Below are 21084 nucleotides of genomic sequence, written 5' to 3' on the forward strand. Positions count from 1 at the left end.
TTTGGCTGATGAGACGGTCTTCAGAGTATGCAACCCTACTCCTCCTCTGCTCTCTCAAAATGGGAAATGCAGCCTGGAAAACTCACAGTTGTAGAAAATAGTATATAGGATAGCAATTTTTATTTATTTACTTATATTATTATCTTGTGGCAAGAGCTTGTGACTTAAAGATTGATGTCTTTACCGTCAGTATGTGGGAATGTATTTATATATCTGCAAAAGAGCATGATTGAAAATACATATGTAGACATTGAATTAGACATTGGATACTGGATAGAAAAACATAGAATAGAAAATACATGCTTACATGTTTTGATCCCCTCCTGATTTGTTTTCAAAAAAAAATTTTTTTGACAGAAAAGGAAGATTATTGTTCTATTATGGAGAGCACATCCTTAAGCTTATGAAAATGAACTAAAAGAAACAGTTCTCTTGGCCATCACTTAGAAAACTGAAAGCATTGGTAACACGAGAATTAAAAATTCAATCTTGGTCCTTGAGTACTTGTCCAAGGGGCAAGATACAAAAATCTTTTTTATGTATTTGTCAAGCTGAAAGAAACTTGGTGCGTTCACTGGTGAAAGATCATTTTTATTACTGGTCCCTACTGGGCCTAATGTGACTTGGGGCAAAGGTCATTGTTTCTGTTTCATTCTCCATAAAATAAAAGATTTAACCAATCACTAAAAATTCTTGCCACTCAAAGTCTGAAATCTATTAAGAATTGCAACAAAGTAGCTTAAAATTAAACCATCAAGAGCTATTTTAGAAGTAAAAATAAAAAACATTTCATCGGAGTAATAGAATTCTATTTGCACAGAATCATTCAACTGCAAATAACATTCTAGCCATGCTTACCTGGATTGCCATGCCAATTCCCATGCAAATGAACCACTCTGCTTTCCTGTAAATATTTTTAAATTAGTTCTATCCTCAATATTCTCATATAACAAATGTCTTGTGAAACTTTTTTGAAGTACTTTCTTAGTTTTAAAGCTATGTTTTAAAAAATCATTTTGGAGGGACAGAGCCAAGACTGCAGAGTAACAGCAAGCACTTTCTAGAGTGCTGCCCCCAAGCTCAGCCAAACGCCTGTAAAAAATGGCTCTGGACAAATTCTGGAGCTTCATAACCCTCAGAATGACAGAGTAAAGCAAATCTCCAGCCCAAGATAGCCTGGAAGGTTGCTGGGAAGTGTCTGTCATGCCACACAGGGGGCAAGGAACAGGGGGCAGGGAGCAGGGCACAGTTCACTGTGTGCCATACTGGCACAGGACAGGACCTGAGCAGGCACTGGGAAGACTGAATCTCTCACACATGTAGCAGCTTCCAGACTTCAGGTTGCCAAAACACTGAGGACAAATTGGAAGGTCAGTGGAAAAAGCCTGTGGGACCAGTGTGGGAAAGTAGAGTGGTCTGACCCCAGCCCCAGGGTGGCAGAAGAGGAAGGGGGCAGAGGAATGCACAGCAGCCACAGAAGCAGCAGGGGCAGAGACAGAGATTGGCTCTGGTGCTGTAGGCCCACAGACTGTGAGGGAATTGAGCTACTGACAGTACACACCCCAAACCCACTGGAAGCAGACATATATCCTGACAAAGAGCTTGAAAGGCAAGTAAATGGCTGAGGAAATGAGCAAAAAATGAAAAAAGAATCAGATTATAGAAACTTACTTTGGTGACAGGGAAGACCAAAACATGCAAACTGAAGACAACAAATTCAAAGCTCCTCCATCCAAAGCCTCCAAGAAAAATATGAATTGGTCTCAGGCCATAGAAGAGCTCAAAAAGGATTTTGAAAATTAAGAGAAAAAGAACAAAAACTGGGAAGAGAAATTAAAGTGATGCAAGAAAATTGTGAAAAACAAGTCAACTGCTTGCTAAAGGAGACCCAAAAAAATGCTAAAGAAAATAACACCTTTAAAAATAGACTAACCCAAATGACAAATGAAATCCAAAAAGCCAACAAAGAGAAGAATGCCCTAAAAAGCAGAATTGGCCAGATGGAAAAGGAGATCCAAAAACTCAGTGAAGAAAATAATTCCTTAAAGATTATAATGGAGCAGATGGAAGCTAATGACTTTGTGAAAAATCAAGAAATTATAAAACAAAACCAAAGGAATTTAAAAATAGCAGACAATGTGAAATACCTCATTGGAAAAACAACTGACCTGGAAAATAGATCCAGAAGAAACAATTTTAAAATTACAGGACTATGAAAGCTGTGATCAAAAAAAGAGCCTAGACATCATCTTTCAAGTAATTATCAAGGAAAACTGCCCTGATATTCTAGAACCAGAGGGTGAAATAAATATTGAAAGAATCCACAGATCACCTCTTGAAAGAGATCCCAAAAGAAAAACACCTAGGAATATTGCAGAGCTCTCAGGTCAAGGAGAAAATATTGCAAGCAGCCAAAAAAAAAAAACAATTCAAGTATTGTGGAAATCCAATCAGGATAATACAAGCTCTAGTAGCTTCTACATTAAGGAATCACAGGACTTGGAATATGATATTCCAGAAGTCAAAGGCACCAGAATTAAAATCAAGAATCACCTATCCAGAAAAACTGAGTATAATACTTCAGGGGAAAGAAATGATCATTCAATGAAATGGAGGACTTTGAAGCATTCTTGATTAAAAGACCAGAGCTGACTAGAAAATTTGATTTTCAGATACATGAATCAAGAGAAGCATGAAAAGGTAAACAGGAAAGAAAAATCATAAGGGACTTACTAAAGTTGAAGTGTTTATATTCCTACATGGAGACTTTTCTCAGTACTAGCATAGCTGGAGGGATTATATACATATAGACAGAGAGCACAGAGTGAATTGAATAGGAAGGGATGATATCTAAAAAAATAAAATTAAGGGATAAGAGAGGAAATATATTGGGAGGAGAAAGGGAAAAATAGAATGGAGCAAATTATCTCTCACATAAAAGAGGCAAGAAAAAGCTTTTTCAATGGAAGGAAAGAGAGGGGAGCTGAGAGGGAAAAAGTGAAGATTACTCTCATCACATTTAGCTTAAGGAAGAAATAACATGCATATTCAATTTGCTATGAAAATCTATCTTACACTGCAGGAAAGAAGAGGAAAAGGGGATAGGTGGGGAGTGAGGGATGATAGAAGGGAGGCCAAATGGGAGGAGGGTGTAATTAGAAGTAAACACTTTTGAGGAGGGATAGGGTCAAAAGAGAATAGAATAAATGGGGGGTAGGATAGCATGGAGGGAAATATAGTTAGTCTTTCACAGCATGATTTTTATGGACATCTTTTGCAAAACTACACATGCATAACATATAACAAATAGCTTGCCTTCTCAGTGGGGATGGGTGAGGCAGGAGGGAGGGAGAGAAGTTGGAACTCAAAGTTTTAAAAACAAATGTTAAAAATCATTTTTACATGCAACTGGGAAATATAATATACAGGTAATGGGGTATACAAATCTATCTTACCCTACAATAAAATAGAGGAGATGGGGAGAAGGGAGGGGTGTGATAGAAGGAAGTACAGATTGGGGGAAGGAGTCATCAGAATGCACACTGTCTTGCGGTGGGCAGAGCAGAGAGATGGGGAGAAAATTTGAAACTCAAAATCTTGTGGCAATGAATGTTGAAAACTAAAAATAAATAAATAAATTAGAATTTTTTTAAAAAATCATTTTTAATTAACAGTCAGAAGCAAGTTATAAAGAAAAAGTAAACTAGCAGTGCCAACATTGCTTCTTCTATCCCACTTCCTTTGTGAATGTGCTTATGCTTTTTTCTGTATAATTGTTAATATACTTTATTTATGCTCTTTTCTTTTTTTAATCACTTATTATACCTCACTTTCATCCAGAAAACTGCTCTACCCTCAATAACAGACTTCCCTAGGAATAAATGCAGTGTAATTTTTGTTGTTGTTCTCAACAATAACAGAAATAAATGCAGTGTAAAGGTAAAAACGTATTTCAGTCAATTTCAGCAATACACTTAGACTAAGTAGCAAAAGGTTTTCAAACTGAAGCTGTAATAGTTTTGCTTGAGAATCATGGCTAGACAGACAAGCAAAGCTTGGCCACAAGCCAGAGATCATTTCTAAGTTACTAAGCAAATTGAGAAGGGGTGAAATTCCAGAACCTGGAACAAATGTGGCTTCTTCTCATATCTCTAAAGAGGAACCACCTTGAGGGGAAGTGAGGAGAAAAAGAAGTCTCCTTTACTCCCCTCCCTTTAGAGGAGAACCTCATATGCTTCATAGAGTCTAAAACATTTTAGACTTTCCATCTTCTCTGTATCTTAGAATTGCCTCCTCCACCTAGGACATCAGTACTTGGTAAGTGGTGTCTGCATTGGAAGCCAAGCACAGACTAGACTCAGCAGCTCTTATAAGAAGCCCTGCAAAGAAATTATACCATGCCTAAAGGGAACTTTTTGAGTACCTCATTCATGAAGACTTCCAAGAACCATGAGTTATGAGTAATTCTTTTGTCATATTTGCTTTCATAACTTGAGGCCATTTTCCACTGGACTCTGTAAATACTTGTACAATATGTCACTATACAAAACTGTATAGACTTTTGGGGGACATTTTGTACCAGGTGTTCTTAACGTACCACTTTACTAAATATTCCTCTCTAAAAGCTACTTAGGGATGGCTGACTAACACCAGTGGAAACTTGAACCAATAGCATTACACCTCTTCAGGCCATACTCAGAACCAGGAGGGAAGATGTAGCCAACCCTGCTCTAGGAAAGTGAATTTATATGTGTATATATCTATCTATCTATCTATCTATCTATCTATCTATCTATCTATCTATATATATATATATATGCAAAAGAACTAGGGTTGCAGTCAAAAATATATCCAGCAAAGTTAAGCATAATCCCAAATTTTAAAAATTGGACATTTTGTGAATTGCTAGACTTTCAGGATTTTGTTGCAAAAAAAAAAAAAAACTGAACTCAATAGAAAATTGACATATAAGATCCAAGAGAACTAGGTACACATCAAAGACTAATCACAAGGGACTCAATAAGATCAGACTGTTTACTTTTTATATGAGGAAATGTAAAAGTATGTCTAAGATTGTTATTAGTAACTGGATATTCAAAATAAAAATTGGGGTAGACCTCGGTATGATATGATTCTAAAAAGTAACCATTTAGGAAAAGGTAAAAAGAGTAATTATCTTATATAAATGAAGTGCGAGAGGAAGAACTGACCCAGAGGAATTAGATGGGGGAGGAGGGCTGGGAGTTCTGGAAGCCTACTTCATCGGGAATGGGCTAAAGAGGGGACAATGCATATATACATACAGACATACATATACACACAATATATACACATATATACACACATATACATATGTATGAAAGTTTTTAAATTCAGAAATAAATAAAAAGCTAAGGGCATAGGGAGAGGGGAGAAGACAAGAGAGGGATTTTTACAGGGAGCCCTACTTATATCAGATCTGGGTTAAAGAGAGAACAATATATACATTTAAAAGGGAATACAAGCCTTCTAAATTTACAAAGAAATGAGGATGAGGGAATAAGATAAGGGATGGAATATGGAAGGCTGTTTAGATTAACGGGATTGGGAAAATAAGGGAGGGATCTTTGGAGAGGGTTAAGTTAAGTAATAAGAGGGCAATGTAACAGGTAGAAGTAGAGGAGTCAGAAAGGATAGGAAATTAAAAAAATACAAAAACATAAAATAAAGATTAGGAGTAGAATTTATTAGGGAAAAAAAGCAAGAGTAGTTATTCATGATCTCAGACAAAGTTAAAGCTATAATAGATTTAAAGAGAAAAATAAGGAAACCACCGTATGTCAGCCATATTAATCAATATTGTTTTAGACTATTTTAAAAATAACTAGACAGTATAAGGTTGGAATATTACTGTGGTGTAGGAAATGATGAGTTGGTAGACTTAGAAAAATATGAAAATATTCAGACTTATGAAGGAAGAAGTTATCTACTCTCAGAGAAACAGAAGATAAATAAGTATAGTATGGTTTTACATAGATGTATATAAATGTATATGTCTATATATGAGTATGATTATAGATACCTAAGTATATGTGTGTAATGTGTACATAAGTATATGTATGTATGGGTATATGTACGTAGATATCTTTGTGTGTATATGTGTATATATGTGTGTACTTATGTATGTATGCATGTATGTATATGTGTATGTGTGCCTGTGTCCACACTTAATTGTCACCTTATTGAAGGAGGAAGGAGGCAAACAGAACAAAGTAAAAAGTGCATAGCAGAGAACAAAAGAAAACTTACAAAGAAGCAAAGAAAAGTGGACAGCTCTGAACACAGTGAGTAGTATTTATTATATAGACTTTCTTGAAAAGGAAATTTATTGCTGTATATTTTGAATTCTTTCTTGCATTCTGCTGTGCACATGACAATGCTTTTCTTCTTTTTTTGTATTTAACTTTATCATAAAAAAGAAATTGAATTTAGAATAACGCCACAATAGGCAAACAAAACAAATTTAGGATACATCAAGTGACTGGCAATGTATGTCTCATTCTATACTTACATTCTACCGATTCTCCATCAAGAGGTGGGAAGTATGCTTTATCATCAGTCTTCTGGAACTATGATTGGTTATTGAATTAATCAGGCTTCTTAAGTCTTTGAAGTTTCTCCCCTTTTACAGTGTTTTAGCCCAGGTATAAATTCTTCCATGTTACAAAGGAGTAATAATAAAAACAATTTTGTACAAGTTAAAAATAAATAAGTGGATTAGTGGAACAGACTAGATGCACAATAAACATAGTAACTTAGGTAAACCCCAGATAATGAGCTATGAAATCCCTATTTGACAAAAGAAAAAATTCTGGGAAAACTGAAAAGCTGTCTGGCAGAAAGTAGTTTTAAACCAACATATCTCATCGTATACCAAGATCAGCTCTAAATGAATACATAGCTGATATATAAAATGTCACAACATAGAGAAATTAAAGGAAAAAAGAAGAAATTACTTTTCATATATACGTATAGAAGGAGAGTTCATAACCAAAGGACAGAGAGGATCAGAGGAGATAAAATGGACAATTGTGATTACATAAAATTTTAAAAATTTGCAAAACCAAAAATCAATTCAGCTAAAATCATAAGGGATTTAAGTGTGAAAAAAAATTCTTCATAGCAATTTTCCTAATAAAATTCTCCTTTCCAAGATAAAAAAAGGAATTGATTCTAATTTATAAGAATGAGAGATTTTATCCAATTGATCAAAGAATATGAACAGGCAATTCTTGAAGAAATAAAGCTATCAACAAATGTGGGAAAAGTGCTCCAAATCACTAATTAAGAAAAATGTAAAACACCTCACACATCAAATTGATAAAGACTACAAAAAGGGAAAATGAGAAATATTAGAGAAGCTTGGGAAAACAGCACATTAATTCATATTTTAAGTTTTGGTAGAAATATGAATTGCTCCAATCATCCTGAAAGACAATTTGGAATTAACTCTCCCTCCTCCCCCCCACACACTAAATTATGTACATACCCTTTCATCCCAGAATAACACTACAAGGTGTATTTCTCAAAAAGATCATATGTCCAATAATATTTATATCAGCACTTTTGTAATAGTAAAGAACCAGAGACTAAGGGAATGCCCATCAATTGGCAAATCACTGAGGAAATAACAGTTTATGATATGATGGAATACTATTTTGCTCAAGAAATGACAAAAGGAATAGTTTCAGAGAATTCTGTGAAGATTTATATGAACTGATGCACAGTGAAGTAAAACAAACCAGAAGAATAAAAACGGTGACTACAAAATTGAAAATGAAAATAACTTTGAAAGACTTAAGAACTCTGCAATGACTAACCATGATTTCAGAGGACTGACAGTAAATCAATCATGCTACCCACTCCACTCCTGGCAGAAAGGTTATGAACTCAAAATGCAGAATGAGACATATTTTTTAACATGACCAATCTGGGAATATGTTTTGTTCAACTGTGCATATTTACCATGAGGGTTTGTTTTTCTTTTTTTTCCTCTACTCATAAAGGAAGAGAAAATAAATTTTAACTGAAAAGTATAAGAAAGGAAAACAATAATTTTAGACTTGTATCTCCAACCACTACCCTCTAGCTACTTTCACCTATAGCATTCTTCTACTGCTCTTTAATCTTATTTACTAAGTTTTTTTTTTTTCTGAGTCTTTTCTCTTCTTCCCAAATTCTGTTGGGAGGGTTTTCAGAATCTTCACAGAAATTTCCAGACTGTTGAATCTCATCTATCTTTGTTCTTCTTTGATTGATTTTAATTCTATCTGTGTAAATGCCTGATCTTCCTTAATTTATTTTATTAAGTTTATTAACCATTCTGAAAAGAGTATATTAATATTATATATATATATATATATATATATATATATATATATATATATATATATATATATATATATATATATATATATATATATATATATATATATATATATACACACTCACACACACATATTTATATGGGGGAGGGTATATCACACACTCCCTTCTGGGACTTAGTTTTGCCTTCTGGTATCCACTCCTCATTTCTTTTATCCCTACTTCCTCATTATGTTGGAGTCCTACATTTGTTGGGGGGTTTTGGTTTGGTTTGGTTTGGTTCATCTTAGTTGAGGGAAAAGAGGAATTTTTTGGTCCATTTATTTCTTTGGCTGATTGTTTTTCTTTTTGATAAAGTGACTTTTCTTGTTAGGGTTTTCATTTTTCATTTCATTGTTTTTTACATTGGCACATATTCCTACTTTTGAGGTGATGTGAAAGAGCTGGGCTCCAACACAACCACTCACTTTGCAATCTTGTCTCTTTCCCCTACCCTACTTTCTATTTGTAACTTATAATCTAAATTTTCTCTCCCAAACTCTACTCCAAATAGCAGGCTGGCTCCCCAGAACTCAGATACCTTTTTTACTCTACTTCTACAGAAACACTCAAAGGGTTGAAGATGTTAAGTGAGGTAGACTGACTAGGTAGTTTGACTCAGTCAACACTCAGGCTTATATGTGAAAATCAGAAGTGTCCAATAACTTCCATACTATTTGCCATAAGTTAAAAATTAATTCATTATAGTCCATCAGAAATAATTCCCATCTTTTGCTAACCTTCTCTATACTTCTTTGCATAGATTTTTTTCTTTCCACTCTCCAATATTCGTACTTTACTACTAAATTAGACTGTTTCCTAGTTGTAGTCTGGGAGGATTTTCAATATTTTAGGTCAAAGGCAGACCTGGAAGTCACAGAACTTTGAATACATTGAGTCTGGGAGGAAGTGGCCTATTTTATTATTCAGATTTAAATCTAGCTTAGTGTAATTACTCCCATATAGTGCATAGAACATGAAGAATTTTTATATACTGTACATGCCATTCCCTACAATATTTTCCCCCAACTTCTCAAAACTCCTTCTCAGCTATTTTTGTTCCATTGTTACCATAGTTAAAGCAATAACTGCCAAGTAAATTTAAAATGTGCATTTAAAATATTTTAATGATGTAATCTCAATACCATAAGAGGTTTTCAAATTATTTTTTGCCATTTTCAAGGCTGAAAGTAACAGACCATTCAGTCCTTCTAATCTCTGACCAAAAGTAATTTCAATAAAATAAATGATTGCTCAGGTAGCTGACATGACCATGACAACCCTGTTAGTTTACTAAGAAGCTCTTTCATGCTACCTTGAAGAATGATCTAGTGTCTTGTATTATTTTGTAATATAGCAGGTTTAACTTAGAAACCTAACTTAGGTTTGACAGCTCCACATTGTTGCTAGTTTTCCTCTGAAATTTGAACTGGTCCAAAATTAACCTTCTAGGTCTAGAGAATCTTTGGGAAACTAGTTTGGTTTTGCAATTTAAATTTCTCTCTGGAGATATAGGAATATTTTTAGATGTATGAAGTGTGAAGATGCATGTTTACCACTTTCGTGACTGAGTTACCATAAGAATCTTTGGGTCTACTGTCTAAAAGGAACTAACTAAACTTAGTTTGTTAGATTCCTCTTGTAATGCCTCATTGTGACTTGGAGGTGACCCTGGGTTCTAAAGAGCTGTGTCAGATGAATACAACTTCTGGAAGGTCCTACTATGTTGAAAAGACTTTGAGTATGTGCCCAGTAAGAGACTGAATTTTTCTTTTCTGAGGACCACTTACTAGGCAAAAGCTTAAGTGGGAGATGGAGGATGAAAACTCTGGTCTTCTGACTGTGAATGTAGCATTCTTTTCATTACAATTTCCTATTGTATTACTCACTTTTTTTATTTTTTCTCTCTTAAAAGCATATAAGAAGCTATTTTTATGGCCCCCTTCTCCCTGTCTCCTACAAACCTCTGTTTCTTTCTTTGCTTTGAATTTACATTTTTTTGTCTGCTACAAAATGGAGACTAAATGTTTCTACAAGTGCACCCTTAAAAAAAGGAATGTGGGAGTAATCATATATGAGAGTCAAATATTAGGAGGGAAGGATTAATTATTTCTTGGTTTGTCATGATTTATGATTTTATCACCTCGTAGTCAAAGCCACTCCCCAGTGGAAAAAGAAAGTCATATAGCATGTTCCAGGATGAAAAGGCAGATGTGGCATGGTGGTAAAGTCTAGGGAGCCAGGAATGGAAAGTAAAGTGGCTAAAAAGACTGACAATAAACTATACTCTTATGGCCTCAACGAGGTGAGAATATTTTTCTGAATAAATCAATCTATCACTGATTGTTGACTAAGTGGAAGAAAAAAAGAGCTTTTTTAAGATATCTTTAAAAGCTATTCAGTGAATTGGAGTAATGGTACACAGAATGCATATTTAAATTGGTTAAAGAAACTTGCTATGCCCTGATAGTTATTTGTAAAATCATTGGAGATCAAAGATTTGAATGCCTAGCAGTGAAAGGAGTGAGATGTCACTTCATGAAGATGTCACTTGATGGCTTCAAGGAGGGAAAGGAAGAACCCTAATCTTTATTTTGACCTCAATATCAGTTTCTTCTTTCCCTCTTCTCCACACCATTCTTGGTTGGAGGAGGACCTTATGAACTTCAAAGGATCCAGAGGATTTGAACTTCCCATTGGCATCCTAATTTTAGCAGCGTGGCTGGATCAACAATAGCTGTTGGTAGTGTCTGCCTTGGGAGATGAGAACAAACTAAACTTACCTAGGAAAGGCAGCTTCAAGACTTCAGATAGAGCCTAGCAAGAAGTTTCATGCCTTAGGGTGGAGAAAAAAGGACTTCTAGAAACTAGGAGCTATGAGTTATTCCTTTGCTTGATTGTATTTTCTAGACTTGAGCCCTGTGATAAGATCAGTATTTCCCTAATGCAACTTCCTGACCTAAAAAGTCCCAATCATGTGGACTCTAGGCCTTTCAGACTTGATGGGTGTAAGATCACAGGAGTTGCCTCACCCTGCCCTGGTGACAAGACAATTTTCCATATGGAGACAAAGAGGGTCATGTCCAGAGAAGCTAAGTGTTGCTCTACCTATAATATTGCAAAACAGTTTTTTTTGTTTGTTTTCCTTTTTTTGCAGAGCATTTTGAGATTTTGGAAACTTTTTAACAGTAATCTCCCAAAAAACTTATGTGGTCATGAATAATTGAACATAATCCTTAAAGAAGTGAAAGTAGAGGTAAACCAATGAGCCTGAGGCAATGACAAGACTCATGATAGTTATAAGCAAGCCGTAGAAAAATACTGCTATTAGATGTAGAATAAAATATATCATCCAGAAAAGAGAGTATCGAAAAAGAGGTAGATTAAATAATAGTAAATGAAAAGTCTGAAAATGGCGATGTGGAACAAGTCATATTCCAATTCCCCAACTACAACCACTGAGGAGTGGGAAGGAGTCTGGAGAAGTATAGCTATTATTGGAAAAGGTGATGAGGCTAGATGGAGCCAGGCCTCAGTGAGTACCAGCTAATGAAAACAGTAAGAAAGTAAGAATTCTAAGGAGAAAGGGAGTTCCTTATAGAGCAAGCATTAGAGAGAGCAACAGTGGGAGGGGTGGGCTGATCTGGAATGAGATATTGGGAAAATAAGGTTGAGATAGATGTGAGCAGTGCAGTGGGGAGTTGGGAATGGGGCACAGACTTGCATATCAGTAGCTAGAGGCTCAGAATTACTGGAATATTCACTACCTTAACAGACCGAGTACCTTGACAGTGGTTTGAGAGAGGTCTGTTGAAAAAGGCATGTGATTAGACTGTTGGAGGTCTATCCTCCCCATAGTTGATAATGTTTTATCCCGTGAGACCTCAGCAGACCTGTTTCACAGCAGACAGGAATAGGAGGAGTTATGGGAGTTGTGTCAGAAGGAAGTGGTGCCTGGGGAAGGCCCTGGGGATGGGAAATGTCAAGGGGCTTGTATAGGTTGGTACAAGCCCGGAAAAAGTCCAGGAGAGTAATGCTGCTTGGACTGGGCACTACAGATGATCTTAAGACGAAGTTGGGAGACACAGGTGACAGGTATCCTGTGCTAGGCTGCCAGGTCCTAAAAGAAGCCAGGAGAATCAAACCAGGTTCCTTTCACAGCTAGAGCTAAGAAAATAATTCTCAACTAAATAAAGGATAAAGGTGACCACAAAAGAAAAAACTTAATTTCAATCACTTGAAATTGCAAAGTTTTCACACAAACCAAATTAATGTAGCTAGAATAAGATAGGAGGCTGATGGTTGAGGGGGAAACCTTTTGCATCTAATGTCTCTGATAATAGAGAATTAATGCAAATATATAATGCCTAAAGACATTCTCCAATAAATAATTGTCCAAATAATATAAATAAATAGTTCTCTAAAGAAGAATTATAAACAATTCTGCTGTTGGCAGAGCCATGAATTATTCCAATCAATCTGGAAAAGAATTTGGAATTATGATTTTAAAAATGACTAAATATCCATACTCTTTAACACAGAGATTCTATTATTAGGCACATATCCCCAAAAGGTTAAAGTTAAAAAGAAATTCCCACACCCACCAAAATATTTACACTTTTGCAGTAGCAAAGTTAGAACACACTAGGATCATAGTGTCATAGATTTAGAACTGGAAGGTAACTCAAAAGTTATCAAGTCCAGTCATTTTACCCATGAGGAAATAGGCCCAAATAGTGATTTGTCAAGGTCATATATCTGGTAGAGCTTAGATTTAAACATAGGTCTCCTGAAACCAAATCTACTGGTTGGCTCAGTTCATAGAGTGCTGCTCTTGGGGTCAGGAAAACTTTAGTTCAAATCCTACCTTAGACACTTGCTATATAGACCTGGACAAGTCACTTAACCTCTCTATGCCCCATATTTTGGGGATTTGAAGGACACAACTTCTCTAAGCTCCATTTAGTTGGAATTTGAAGGAAGTCAATAAAGCCCGGAGGTAGAGATGAGGAGGAAGAGCATTCTAGGAATGGAGGACAGCCAGAGGAAATGTCCTGACCACAGAGATGGAGTATCTTGTTTAAGGAAGATCAAAGAGGTAAGAGCAAGTGTCATTAGATCAAAGAGTACAAGGTGGAGAGCAAGTTATAAGAAGAATGGAACGGTATGGAGGGTTAAGTAGATTATGAAGGGCTTTGAATGCCAAATTGAGGATTTTGTATTTGGTCCTGGAGGTGATAGAGAACCACTGGAGTCTATGGAGTGGGAAACTGGGGGGTGGGGTAGTGTGGTGACCCTTTCACTTTAGGAAAACCATTTTAGTGGCTTGAATGGATTTGAGAGAGGAAGAGCTTGAAGCAAGTGGACCCATCAACAGACTATTGCAATAGGTGATGAGGGGGACAGTATCAGAGGAGAACAGGGATGTATTTGAAAGATTTTACAAGAGTGAAATCTACAGGTATTGGCAACAGGTTAAAATTGGTAATTGGGGATGAGATACAGTGAGGAGTTGAAGATAATATCTAGACTGCAGGCCTGAGGGAATAGGAGAAAAGTGATACCCTTGGCAGTAAGTGGGAATTTTGGAGGGGGGAAGGTTTAGGGGGAAAGATGACGAGTTCAGTTTGGAACATACTGAGTTTAAGATGTCCACTGGACACCCAGTTCAAGATATCTGAAAGGCAATTGGAGGAACAAGAATGGAAGTCAGTATGGAAGTTAGGGCAAGATAGATAAATTTGAAAATAATCAGCATACAGATGATAATATAGATAATACAGAAAACAATTAGCATACAGCTGGTAAGACAACCAAATGAAATAATATAAGGGAAAAGAGAAGAGGACCCAGGGCAGGGTTCTGTGGGACACCTATGATTAGAGGGCATGACCTGGTTGGAGATCCAGCAAAGAAGACTAAGAAGAAGTGTGCTGATAGGTAGGAGAAAAACCAGGAGACAATGGTGTCCCAAAAATTGAGAGAGAAGAGAGTGATCAACAGTGTCAAGGAGAATGAGAATTGAGAAAAGGCCATAGGATTTGGCAATTAAGAGATCACTGGTAATTTGGAGAGAGCAGAACCTGTGGAACAGAACTCAGAAACTGAATTGTGGAAGGTTAAGAAGAAACTGAGAGGAAAGAAAATGGAGGCACCTATTGTAGATGGCCATCTCAAGCCACAAACGGCAGAAGAGATAATTAGATAATAGCAGAGATGGAAAGATCAAGTGATATATATATATATATATATATATATATATATATATATATATATATATATATATATATATATATATATATATATATATATATATATATATGAAGTATTTTGAAGATGGAAAGACTTGGGCATTTCTGTAGGCAGCAGGGGAAAATCCAGGAGACAGGATGAAACTGAAGATAAGTGAGAGAGTAGGGATGACAGAAAAGGCAATCTTTTGGAGGAGGTGGGCTGGAATGGAATCCTTGTGTAGGGTTATCTTGAGTAAAGAGTAGGGTAACCTCTTCACTGAAGATAGGAGGAGGAAAAAGTGGTAGAAGGTATCTGGGTAATAAGAGATAAGGAAGAGAAGAGAAGAGGGAGCTCACAACAAATGGTTTTAATTTTTTCTATAACATATGAAGTAAAATTCTCAGCTGAGATGGGGAGAACCCATGAGTTTCGAGGAGGGGTGAAAATATTTGAAAGAATCATCATGAATTGTGAGATAATGAGTTCATAAGGAAGAAGGATTGCCTAGCAGCAGTGAGGAGCCAGTTGAGGCTGTGTAACAAATTTGTAGTAGACCCAGTCAGAGCTCCACCTTTGCTCAGCAATATATATGTAGGAGTGAAGGCAGCAGACTGGAAGAACAATACAAGGCTGAGGCTTGGCAGTGTATAATCAATAATATGATAAGGGTTCTAGGGACTCAAGAATAAAGGATAACACAGAATTTAACTATTTCATCAAGGGGTCAAGTTGGGGGAAAATAGCATCAGAATTCCCATGCCAAGACCTCACTTCTCTTTTTACTCCTCTCTTTTTTATTATTAGGAGACACCCTGTTTTCCAGAGCTAATACCCAGCAAGCAGCCTGTGCCCTGAGCTTGGCATAACAACAATCCTTTGCTCATCCTCTGGATAAACTCTGTCACAGCAAAATCCCAAAATTGTTTCCCACCAACTCTAGATGGTCTCTGAGCTCAGACAAACACCTTGCAGGAACCATGTTCAGGTCTTGAAGCCTTGCCATGAATCAAACTTGTCTCATTGCTGCTGTAACCCTTCATTGTCAAGACTACATCTCACTGCATGGCCATTGCTATACATATTAAGGATCTGACTCACTAAAGGTGGTCTCCTGTAGGAAGCCCCAGCACATTCTCTAGTTTCCCTCTCTAACAGAATAAAGGTTTTTGTTTATGAATGGTTAACTCTTTGGTTTGTTTGTTTTTTTTTATTTCTTAGAGTTAACTGTGGTTGTGAACTCTTTGGTATTTTCATAGTTAACAGCAATTTCATAACCTCTGTGACACTTTGGTCATTTCTTTTCAGATTTGACAAAAGAGAGACTAGTACAGGGGCCTAAGAAAGTACTGGAAGTTAAAGGGACCTGGAGGAAACGCTATTAACACTGTCACAACAATTTTGCTGAACTGAGATATGTCAATTGCTGTATCAAGGAGAGCAGAGGAGTACAAAAAGCACCTTAGTGAATAAACACAACTTTCTTGCCAAGTGAAAGATATTCAAGCCAAGGGTAATATAGATGTCAACCTTAACTACTGTGTTGCTATCAGAACATTGCCCCAAAGATTTTAGTCTCCAGAAACAGAAAAATAGATGGTCCTAGAGTTTATTGGTTTAGAAACATGTTTAAACTTGACTTTGAAATTGTAGGAAAAGAGAAGCCAGAAGCGATCTGAAATCTTGCATGCTGCCAGGTAGAAAGTGATATAGACTGGGTTAAGCGGGTGTGCTTGACCTCTGGGTGCTGATTCCTAACCCTTCCTTCCTTCATGTCTGATAGGCTCCAGCTACAGGACCATATGGCCTTTTGAAATATGGGACACTTGCTCTGTGCCCAATCAAGGAAGATAAGATGGAAGATACAGAGCTCTGACCCTCCTAGTTGCTAGCCAAATGCAGCATTTATTCGAATTGTTAGCCTCCTAAAGGAATCTTCTTCTCCATATTCTCTATCTATACGTTTGATTTTTAAAAAGTGAAAACTCTGATGGCCTCTTACTTCTTTGTTAAAATGCAACCACTTTGACAGTAGTGCTGTGGTTGAAACCTAGGGAAGCCAAAAACTGTTAGAGGTTTCATGATGTGTGGTGGTAAAACCATCTCAAAGAATTCAGTCAGACCACCCACCTCTAATTCAAATATAGGAGTTTATTGAGATTGACACCTCTCATGAAGTGGGCTAAGTTCCAAGAGAAACCAACAACCTCAGCTATGTCTCAATGACTGCCAAAAGGAGAGAAAGAAAAATCAAGCAAAAAGCCTTAACGGAGCCTGTCTGAATTGGAAGTCTTTGTGGTAAAGACATTGAAGTGTTGTAAAAGTCAAAATTCATAGGAAACAGAAGAGCTAGAGGAGTTTGGACCTCCCTTTGCCACCAGCCATTGGAAGAAAACTAGGTAAATTTGAGACAAATGAGGCTGGAAACATTCAAGAGTCCCTTTAATTCATTTAGTTGCTCATAGGATTGCACCACCATATGCAGAGTATCTTGAAACTTTGGGGACACTATAGAATCAGAAAAGAACTTCATGTTATAGATGAGGAATTAAGTTAAGTGACTTGCTTAAGATCACGCAGGATTAAATGGTTGAGCTGGGATTTGAATTCAGACCTCACGGACTCCAAGTTCAGCACTCCAAAGTTCATCACACTTTTTACTGCACCACATTGCCTCTGCTATATAATCTTTCTTCCACAAAGAGCCACGTGAATACAAATTTAGTGTAACACTTCCCTGAGACTTCTGTATCCTTGATCAAATGTGATAATTTATGTAGCAATGTATGCAAAGCACTTTATCAGAATGTCCTCATCATTATTGGCATCAAAGTTCTCCATCTAATGTTTCCCCGTCTTGGTTTTGTCCAAAATACATGGAAGTCTGAGGTTCCAGATAGTTTCATGATATGAATTCTTAAAATGTATTCATGAAATGTTGCATGAAACTATCCTTGAGGTTTTCCCAAATCTGTCACCCTCTACTCCCTGCTCCATAGAGCAATTGGTTTTTTTTTTCTTGCCTATCTTTACACTCATCACCCTACCCACATTCAGCTGGGGGACCACCTGCTATGTAAAGCTACTGATCTTCAAATTGCCTTGTCTTATTGAGGGCATATTGTATCTCTCTAAAAGAATTTAAGTTTCTTGAGAGCAGAAAGGGCTTTGCTTTACAGTTTGTATGCACAAAATCAAGTCCAAAGCATGAGGTTAATAAATATTTCTTGAACTGAAGTCCACAGTCTTTATTGTGCGACCAAGTGTAGTCAGGGCACAAGCAGCATGTTCCCTCTAAATTTCATTGAAAGCCAGCATGGATTTCCAGTAGCACCCAGCATACTCCAGAGGGAGCCGTAGGTCCTACTTCAGCCACAAATGTGCGCCTTGGAGACTTGGAGAGATTTGAACAAACAGGATTTTTGGTTATTTTATTTGTTGTTCTGTTTATTCCTAAGTATATGGCCAGGTAGGTGATTCCTATTATTGAAAATGTTTATTCTTTAAAAAAAAAAATCAATATTTTTGGCTTTACATAACGCTGGATCTTATGCAAATTGTGTGTGTGTGTGTGTGTGTGTGTGTGTGTGTGTGTGTGTGTGTGTGTGTGTGTGTGTGCGCGCGCCAACTGGGGCCTACCAAACTGCATAAGAATTGCAGGGAGGGAGGAGGCGGGGAGGAGAAAAGAAAGGGTTTAGGTTTAGGTTTAGATTGTATAGTATTATGGATCTGAAAGCTTAAAGGCAGCACATGCCTTTTGGACTGAACACCTGAGTGTCCGTATCCCAGCAGCGCTTAAGAAGGTAAGGAGGACTAGGATGTTGCTCTTAGCGGGCTATTGTAGGTGAGGTTCAGAGAGAAAAATAAGTAGAGAGGGGGCAGTGAGGAGGGGCAGGACTAAAGATTCTGTCACCAAGTACAGCGCAGTGACTATATCCGAGGTTCCACTCTGAGTCACAAGCCAGACCAAGAAAAATCTGGGGGACATTTGGTGGAGCTCTAGAGATCCGTCCCTGGGAACTTTGTCACTAGAGCCCTTGGCACAGGAGCTAGGTTTGAGGTCTTGCAGTGTCTCTGTCTGAGCCATCGGTAGCTCTCCAGTACTGCGGGAAAACTTCCCAATTTCGATTCGAGATTGAGAAGGGAGAAGTGAAGATAGAATTAAGTTTTAGCCAGGTGCCATCCCTCTGTGGGACAGTAACAGAAACAAGGTCTCACTTCATGTAGATCTATCTCTGGGGCTGGGAAGAAAAAATAAGGCGGAGGGGAGAGAAGCGGGGAAACTGAGTGGGAAAGGGATACAACTATATCGACCTCCACCCTCTTTTTTTCTTTTCCTTTTCGTAGCTGCTGACGTGCTAGAGCTTATTAATCATTCACCAGCACCAGAGCCGCTCCAATTAATCTTCCGCAGCTTGGTCCTTCAGCCAGCCTTCTTCCCCTCCCCAAGCTATTCTGCTCCCCAAAGACCCAGAAAATCGGTCAGCAGCGGGCGGACAAGACTCCGGCAATGCGCCCAGCCGCCCTCCCGAGACTGAGCAACCTTCCAAGCTGCAGTCTCTCGCACCGTGCCCTACAGCGGTAACCTGAAAGAGGTGAAGGAGCAATCTGAGAAGTGGGAGCCCCCGGGACAGACTGCGGAGCACAAGGGCCGGACCAGAGCGGGAGAGCGCGTCTCAGACCCCTCCTGCCCCCCAGGGCGAAATGTTTCCCAACGATACTGCCTCGTTTCCTTCCTCCTCTAGCAGCAACCCCAGCAGTAGCAGCGGCGGCCCGGGCCCAGGGTCCATAGCTCCTGAAGGCACTGAGGAGCCAGGGCGCAACGCTAGTCAGAATGGGACCTTGAGCGAGGGGCAAGGGAGCGCCATCCTCATTTCCTTTATCTATTCCGTGGTTTGTCTTGTGGGGCTCTGCGGCAACTCCATGGTTATCTATGTGATCCTGCGCTACGCCAAAATGAAGACGGCCACCAACATCTACATCCTTAACCTGGCCATCGCAGATGAGCTTCTCATGCTGAGCGTCCCCTTCCTAGTCACCTCCACGCTGCTGCACCACTGGCCCTTCGGCGCCCTGCTCTGCCGCCTGGTGCTCAGTGTGGACGCAGTCAACATGTTCACTAGCATCTACTGCCTCACTGTGCTCAGTGTGGACCGCTATGTGGCTGTGGTGCACCCTATCAAGGCCGCCCGCTACCGTCGGCCCACCGTGGCCAAGGTGGTGAACTTGGGGGTGTGGGTGCTCTCGCTAGTGGTCATCCTGCCCATTATCGTCTTCTCCCGCACGGCTGCCAACAGCGACGGCACGGTGGCCTGCAATATGCTCATGCCAGAGCCGGCTCAGAGCTGGCTTGTAGGTTTCGTCCTGTATACTTTCCTCATGGGATTTCTCCTCCCAGTCGGGGCCATCTGTTTGTGTTATGTGCTCATCATTGCCAAGATACGCATGGTAGCCCTCAAAGCCGGCTGGCAGCAACGCAAGCGCTCAGAGCGCAAAATCACCCTGATGGTGATGATGGTGGTGATGGTCTTTGTCATCTGCTGGATGCCCTTCTATGTGGTGCAACTGGTTAATGTCTTTGCTGAACAGGACGATGCCACTGTGAGCCAGCTCTCAGTCATCCTGGGCTACGCTAACAGCTGTGCCAACCCTATTCTCTACGGCTTCCTCTCGGACAACTTCAAGCGCTCCTTCCAGCGCATCCTTTGCCTTAGCTGGATGGAAAATACAGAGGAACCGCTTGACTACTACGCCACCGCACTCAAAAGTCGGGGGTACAGCGTGGAGGACTACCAACCAGATAATGTGGAATCCAGAGGCGTCTATGGCAACGGAACCTGCACCTCCAGGATTAGCACCCTTTGAAGGGACTATTGGGGAAACAATGCTGGGTGGTGAATTGGGCTCAGAGATGGTGGGGGCGGCGGGGGGAGTGGGGGGTGGGATGTACTCTAATGGACTGAAGGGGATATCACAATACTGGGACATTTCCTTGAAGCATACCATAGATTGTGAGTCGAGTTGAAGGAGGAAAGGGCATACCAGAAAGTTGTACAAAGGAATCAAAGGAAAAGATGGGAGAACTGTAGTGTTGAAAGAAAGGAATAAGTTGCTGAAATGAGCAGGGGCACTGAAACTGGGATGGCGTTCAGGACTGCATACTATGCTTTCTCCAGTCTTCTTTTCTATAGTGTCCCTATTCTTACCATCTCCCTCCCCACCCTTTTAACCCTCTCAAAATTTCTCTGCGGCTCGCTGTGTCAGTTTCTAGCTGATGATTTGTGGTTGTTACCTTATTCAACCTCGCAGTGGACCTTGGGTCCCTCTGTTCAGCTACTCCACCTCTCTGTTTGGTCAAACAAGGGGAGCTGGCAAATTCCATTGTTAAAAATGTCATTTTCCCTTTGTATTTCTTCTCCATCTCCTGACCCTGCCCTCCTCCCCGTTCCA

The 21084-nt window shown here is 38.8% G+C and overlaps 1 protein-coding gene across 1 annotated transcript; it reads left to right on the forward strand.

The window, feature by feature from the left end:
• The first annotated feature begins 18336 nt into the window (after positions 1-18336).
• On the forward strand, positions 18337-20541 carry SSTR1 (somatostatin receptor 1). The gene is made up of 2 exons (XM_072641197.1): positions 18337-18845; positions 18982-20541. Exon 2 carries the CDS (start codon positions 19339-19341, stop codon positions 20497-20499), a length of 1161 nt encoding a protein of 386 aa, XP_072497298.1. The 5' UTR covers positions 18337-18845; positions 18982-19338; the 3' UTR covers positions 20500-20541.
• Positions 20542-21084: the final 543 nt, after the last annotated feature.

The sequence above is a fragment of the Notamacropus eugenii genome, chromosome 1 (assembly GCF_028372415.1).
Source record: "Notamacropus eugenii isolate mMacEug1 chromosome 1, mMacEug1.pri_v2, whole genome shotgun sequence".
Lineage (NCBI taxonomy): Eukaryota > Metazoa > Chordata > Mammalia > Diprotodontia > Macropodidae > Notamacropus > Notamacropus eugenii.